Source organism: Nicotiana tabacum, chromosome 7, assembly GCF_000715075.1.
Source record: "Nicotiana tabacum cultivar K326 chromosome 7, ASM71507v2, whole genome shotgun sequence".
Classification (NCBI taxonomy): Eukaryota; Viridiplantae; Streptophyta; class Magnoliopsida; order Solanales; family Solanaceae; genus Nicotiana; species Nicotiana tabacum.
In genome coordinates, this window is record NC_134086.1 from 166,627,398 (window position 1) to 166,634,731 (window position 7,334).

Genomic DNA, 7,334 nt, shown 5'->3' on the forward strand with positions numbered 1-7,334 from the left:
AAGAAACCGATAACTCGACATTTATGGTGGCTGTCAATGGGGAGAAATTCAAAAATAGTCAGATTTACAAGTGATCATTCAAAAATAGCCATAGTTTCAAAGGTAATCGAAATTTAGCCATTTTTCATGTAAAGATAAATCTAAACGAAAACATTGTTTAAAATCCGAAAAATACTCCAGTATAATATACCGGTCCAGCATAATATACTGGAGTTTGGAGCACCGGTGCTCCAGTCTCCAGTATATTGTACTGGAGCCAACAAAGTATACCGGTCCTGGAAGTTCATACATAGGTGCACCGAACTCCAGTAGATTATGCTGGACCGATCTTTGTTGCAGCAAAATAGTGACTATTTTTCACTAACTTAGTAAATGCTGGCTATTTTTGAATGATTAATCCGAAAACTGGCTATACCATGCTATTTTAACCTGTCAATGCTCTTAAACAAGTCCAAGCCCATTTATTTTTTCAAAGTATAATCCTTATGAATTTAGTAACTGCCCATCACGAAAAAGGTGTGTCCTTATGTAGAGCTACTAGGAACTACAGTCCAATTTCTTCAATCACTTTCTCTGTCTTCTTCCTCCCCATTTCTTCCCAAGGTATGTGATTTTTCTTCTCTTCGAAATTTCCCATTCTATCTGCTATTGCTCTCTATAAATACTGATTTTTTGCGAAAATTATGTAAGAATACCATTCTCTCAGAGCATTTATTGCAGGTGTAGAACAAAGCGTGTTTCGAATTGCATGACGAGTGCTTCAGAGCTATTCTTCACTAGGAGGTCTCGTTACGGCCGAACCGATCCCGAATTAGGGTCCGATTCATTGCCGGGTCGAATTTCTCACCACCACAGCATTCACAATCGCCGCCGTCATCATCACAACCACCAGCAAGGCGGCAATAATATCCGGCGTGATCGCCTCGATGCGAGCGATTGTGAACCTCTGCACCGCTCTCCTCACCGCCCTAGACGTTTCGCTCCTTCTGTAAGAGTTTGGATTTTTTTATTATATGTATAATTATAATATAAAAAATTTAGGTGCTGCTTTATCTATTGTGTTGCGCTGGCATAGTATATTCGACCAGAGCTTCTAAATTGCGTACAGCAAGACAAGAGTTTGAGTCACAGTGGTCAACATACATATATTAAATAATATTAGAATTTCTAAATAGCTGAATCCAGATGTTGTTTCAGCGATCCTTTCCTTTTTCCTTTACCTATTATCGGTTTTTAACTCTAACTTTTTTCCTGGGTTAGTTAGAGTAAGGTAAGGGGAAATGAACCAGATACGCCTCAACGGCACTGAATGTAGATAATATATAATGCGTCACCGCCTTCTCATGTAATATGATATTTTCTGATGGGGCTAAGCAGTTACTTTGACTGAAGGACTGCTGAAGATTGTATTGCAATAAAATATATACTTTTAATTGGCATCATACGTGCCTTATCATTGATGAATCCTGGCAAACATAGCATATGATGTAAATGTAACAACTAGGCTTTAATCCCAACTAACTCTTATATGGATTACTTGCTTCCATCTTTTGCTATTTACTTCTCACAAGAGGCATTTGCTTTCTTTCCAATCAATCTCAGCAATTTATGGCAACATCTTTTAAGGTATTAGTGCGATTTGGCGTGGCAGTGATATAAATCCCCCGTCAGATGAGTACAGCAGATTTGATATGACAGCTTATATAGGTGTAAGCCTGGGTATTGCTTAGCTGAAATTCTGAAATAATAGCTGTTGCTTAGTGTAATTATTCACCATTTTACACTGGATTAGCCTGATTATAAGATGCTTGTTCCGTGATGCCTGTAATATTGCTGGCTTTTGGTACTTGTCTACGTATGTGCAACATCTTTAAGTTGCCCTCTTCAATGATTCATTCATCCACTTTTATATACGTTTGGTAAATGGTATTATATGTATTGATTATTTTAGCTCATTCATCGTGTTGTTACGATTTTAGTGCCTGACTACATTGCTCTTTTATGCGTTTTGCGATACCGGGTATTTTTAGTGCTTTATGTTAAATTTAATGTACTTGCTGATTAGAGGTGCAAAAATGTGGTTAGATGTGAGCTTTCTATATTTTTCACCTCGTTTTACTAATAGGTTTTGATTCTTGAAGGTGACCTAAAACATTGGTGCTAATTAATATGGTCTTTCACAATTTAGGAGCGTGAATCTATTTGGCTCGACTCTGGGAGTAGCCAGGCTGCTTCAGAAAACATCACTCATGCAGAAAATGGTAACAGGATACGAGATGGGATGAGAACCTCTGGTAGTGAGCGACTCCCTGGTGCTGTACTACTTGCAAGGGAAAGGCTTCTGCAAAGGTTGAGAGGTGTATCCATATCTGGAAACAGGTTGGTGCTTTGAATCCATGAAGCCTGATAGCTTTGTTTTTAGATAAGTAAGAATCCATGATACCCACTAGTATGTGCTTTTCTGGGCTAAACCATTGCAGTTAATGCTGCATGTTCAGAATTCAACCATTTTTTAGAATACAAATGCCGAGATTGGTAAGAGTAAGTTTTCACGTGGATAAACTCATTATAAAGCAGGCATGGATTTGCTTGGGTCTTGATGACACTTGGGTTCTCATTTGATTCCTAAAATCAATTTTCTTGGGTCATTAGGATATTGAAAATGAGCTAGTGTCAGAATACAAAGACTGGAGATGAAAGTTTCCTGTAGTGAACGGACTTAGTGCTTATTAAGAAGTCTTAGCTGATTTTACCGACCCTTCCTAGTCTCTGTCTCTCCTTGTTTGTAAAGGTTAAAGGACATGTTTTAGGATGTGAATTCACCGGCAGATCTTACGATCTACAGTTTTGGCTTTTGACTCCATACTGGTTTTCTTGTTGGCATGATTTATCACAAGTGTTCGTAATTTGCTTTGGTGGTACTCATGATAAGGGTTAAGTTTTGGAAAATTTATTTAAGGTGGAAAGCATATCCTCCTTTCCGTTTGGCATGAGCATTTTGGCACTTGATATCATTCAAAGTTGGTCAGTCAACCTGTCTGTTTTAGGATGTGCCATGTTGGCTAAACCTGGTCCTTGCATCCTATGTATCATATAGAACTTCTATGTTGAACCAAGGAAACTTTTAGTTCACTGCTTCTTTAAAATATCGTAATGTTCACTGTCAGTTTAAGTGGAACTTTAAAGGTATTGCATATGGTCTAGTTGATTGAATGTTGATATTGGCTTCTGCTAGGCGAAGTAACAGGGGCCCAACAAGCACCCATCGCAACAACGTCACATTTGAGGATGATTTCAGACTTGCCGATGCTGGTGATTGGGAAACAGATATTTCTAGGCAGTGGCTTGCTGGCACAGCCCCCGGCACGGATTCTCTGTGGAGAGAAAAAAACAAGAGACCCCCTGGTTTGAGTCAAGAAGCCGTGGAGTTACTGCATATTGGGGTTTTCAGCAACTCAGACAAGGGAGATGAAGAAACACATGCCACGGCGGTGCTTGAATGTAGCATATGTCTAGATGCTTTCCTTGAAGGAGACAAGTTAATATATTTACCATGTGGGCATAGGTTTCACCCTTGCTGCTTGGAACCCTGGGTACGGAGTTGTGGGGATTGCCCATATTGTCGAGGCGCTATACTTGTGACTTCTTCTTGTAGAACCAAAGAAAAGTCGTGATCTCCTTTTTGATTACTTTGACTTTTTGTTGTTTGAATGGTAGTTTTCCATAAAATGAGTAGAACAGGAACGGACTTGAATAATTTATTCTATGGGTTTTTTTTGTTTCGTTTTGATCTTACGGTCAAGAGAAGTTCTAGTACAAAGTGATGACTACTGAGATCCATAACGAGGAAACTACTTGCATTCTCCTAGGGACGCCATAACAGACATGTATGTTTGATGCTTGCCAAGAAACTTACTTATTTGAAGAGATTAGTCAAAGTGAAATGTCCTGTCGCTTCTTTAACTTGCTAACTACAGAAAATAACATTTTTTTATATCACATAAATGTGCACTCTTACAAATATCTCTTGATTAGGCAGCGCCAAAGTCTGTGCTAATTGTGTTATTACACTGTAATTCATTTATACTCGCATTAGAATAAACAAGTATTTATACTTAGATCTGATATCCTGATATATAGTGTTTTTTCCATTCTTTATATACGTTATTACTACTTGTAATCACTAAGTGTGGTTTAGAACAGGACTATAACTCTATAAGTCTCGTACGCCAACAGCCCATGGCGTGATGAAAGTGCTAAACGAAGTCTTGTTATGCGATTCATTTTCTCACAAATTATGTTTTCTTTCAGATGTAAATGTGTCAGTTCTAAAACATGCGTAATTAATTGACCTTATGCACTGACCATCATGATCATGAACCTAGAAAATTGACTCACCGCAATTGGAGTTTTCTCGTGTTTCTCGGATAATTTTTGAGAAAATATTTTGAAGAATTTTTGCAGGATAGTTGAGTGTAATTGACTGTTATTTTCTTGAAGATTTCTCGATTTTCCTAAAACGTTTTCTAGAAAGTGCTCCTAGGCAAATTTTCAGAAACTGTATTCACTGAAAATTAAAGCAAAGTATGAAAAAAAGGTACAAACAGTATAGCCAAGCAACCTTTTCCACTCAAACTGCCAAACGACCTAAACATTCCACTACTTGTTGTACACCACATTGGAGCTGTCCTGGAATTTTAACTACATCCGCAACACAACTTTGAAAAGTAGTATAAGTTGCGTTAGTCATGACTCATGAGTTGGGTTTTATTGCTCCATTTCCAAAAGGAATACGCATTGATGAGTTGGCTTTTTTGTTTATGTAGGATTATCCATGGAAGTAATTTAATTTTCTGTAAATAACTTAAATGTCACTTCATGAGATTTACTTAAAGCACAAAAGTTAATATTTGTTTGTATCATAGTATCCATTTGTTATTTTATCTCCCTATCTTTGTGTCAAAATTATATTGGTGTCGAGTTGCTAGTTTCATGTTAGTGTATTTGTTCATATTCACATATTCGTATGAGATTCAACAAGGGAACGAAGTAATATCCAAATTTTATTATTATTATTGAGAAATTAAAGCAGTGGTCCAGATGGTTTGAAAGTGAGTGGCTTGGCCAGTTGGCAAAAGTTATTCCCTTTATTGCGGCCAACGAAATCAAAAAGGGTGAGACAATCTCATTTTCATAATGATCTTAATTAACGTATTATTCCTTCCATTTCGAGAAGATAAGGCGCAAAACGACAATTGAATTAGGTGTGGCAATTCGCGTTTGATTCGCAACATATTCATACTGGTCCTATCTAGCTAGCTCGATATGATATTTTGGGAAGCACATTAATGTATTCTTTTTTGTTATTGAAAACATTGTTGTTTCTTGTCAACCAAATGTGCCAAAGGCAGAAGGGGATAAGGTTGTCCCAACAAAGGCAATTGTTGTACTTCACAGCTCTGAGAGTTTGCCAAGATGATTGCTACAGGTGGCTATTGAAGACTGGTTGGGACGAGGTAGAACCTGAGGATTTTGATAAGATATCATTCCAGAAATCGGCAGCATTGGGACATTGGAAGAAAATGTGGTCAATGTCTTCCTGATCATTGCTACAATAGTGGCATTTAGGGGGACAGTTGATTCCAATAGAGTGGAGAAAGCTCCTAGTTGGGAGTCTTCTATGGGTTAGGAGCCAGAGAAAGTGCTTGATTTTGTTGGGGGTTTGAAGCTTCCAGATCCATTTGAAGGGTGCTTCTTTCCCAGGAGGGAGGTCTGTTATATTCCTGCTTATGAAGGAGTAAGCAGAGCTATTGGAGAACTGGCAATTGGCAGTCAAGTCCCATATTAGGTTGTCCTCCTTAGTGGTGATACTGGGAATGAACACAGAATTGAGGAGGTTCAGGACACCTGGGGGGATGGTGATGGACAAAGTTGAAGTATCCCAAATGCCCATATTATGAATTGATTCAACCATGACTTGGAGGTCATTTTGGGTTAAGGGGCCTTCTATCATTTACTTGATTACTGGCTGGTTAGGGATCCAAGTGTCATTTAAGAAATTTACCCTATTCCTTACAAATAACAACTCAACAATGGTAACACATCAGATTATGCTAAGATGGGTACCCCCATCCAGAGGCTCATTTAAACTGAACACTAATGGAGCAGCAAAGGGAAATCCAGTAATATGAGGATCAGGGGGATATTCAGAAACCACACTGGAGACTGGATATTGAGCTACATGGACAACATACCTCAAACAACAATCATAAGGGCAGAAATTCAGGCCCTTATCCGGGGTTTACAACTAGCAGAACTAAACAACCTAGTTCCGCTGGAAATAGACACTGATTCAACAGAAACAATAAATATGCTATTAAATGAAAATCTGATTTTTGACCCACTAATTTGTGAATGCAGATCAATCATCAAAAGGATGGGCAGCGTGGTGGTGAGGCACATCTACTGGGAGCAGAACAGAGTAGCTGATGCGCTAGCAAAGGAAGCAACAAAAGAAAGTTTTTTTTGAACAAGTCTTTGTCTCTATCAGTTCCTCCGATGTTTGCCAATGATGTATTTTGAGCAGACATCCTAGGAACTGAATTTACTAGATCTTTTGTGGGTTCTACCTTAAGTACAATCATGCAAAACATTGCAACAATGGGTTCCATAAGGTACCCCAATAACGTCCCAAATGTAACCCCACCCGTTTAACTAGTACTAATATAATATCCCTTTTGACCCCAAAAAAAAAAGAATTCAAATTTTACATCTCGTTCCAAGTATTATACTAGTAAAATATGCACAAATTCACTATAATAGAAAAATAAGAATTAGCGACGAATAAATTTTATACTAATACTATGTAATACGAATTATCAAAAGATTCTGTTAGCCACAACTATTTAGCTATAGATTGGCGATGAATTCCGTATACATAATTTTTTTATTGTATGCAGATTTAACCTGTGACTACACCGTCAAGTTAAAGATTGACATATAATGCATGCAACTCTCTGTAAATAATTTTAGATTCCTAAAAGCGAAGTAAATTATATGCTATACCTAATAAGTTAATTAAGATGTATGCTTGCTTGGAGCCGAGGGTTTATCGGAAATAATCTTTTTATTTGCACAAGGTAGGGTAAGATTGCGTACGCTCTACCCTCCTCAAACCTACTAGTAAAATTACAGTTATTGTTGTTGTATACGTAATAAGTGAAGATGTACTGATACGTGATAATGAACGAATCAATTACAATAGTTAAATGTTTTAAATAAAAGTTGATTCTTTCGTCCAATTTATAGTAAACTCTTTGTATGAGAATTTCAAA

At 37.6% G+C, this 7,334-nt stretch overlaps 1 protein-coding gene across 2 annotated transcripts; it reads left to right on the forward strand.

The window, feature by feature from the left end:
- The first annotated feature begins 465 nt into the window (after positions 1-465).
- Positions 466-3,782, forward strand: LOC107796169 (putative E3 ubiquitin-protein ligase RHY1A). Of its 2 annotated transcripts, XM_016618913.2 has the most exons (4): positions 466-603; positions 721-988; positions 2,189-2,379; positions 3,236-3,782. In XM_016618913.2, the coding sequence occupies exons 2-4, from the start codon at positions 749-751 to the stop codon at positions 3,672-3,674; spliced, it is 870 nt and encodes a 289-aa protein (XP_016474399.1). In that variant the 5' UTR covers positions 466-603; positions 721-748; the 3' UTR covers positions 3,675-3,782. The 2 variants fall into 2 exon arrangements, with proteins under 2 accessions (XP_016474399.1, XP_016474398.1); XM_016618912.2 differs by lacking the exon at positions 466-603 and having other exon boundaries at positions 665-988.
- Positions 3,783-7,334: the final 3,552 nt, after the last annotated feature.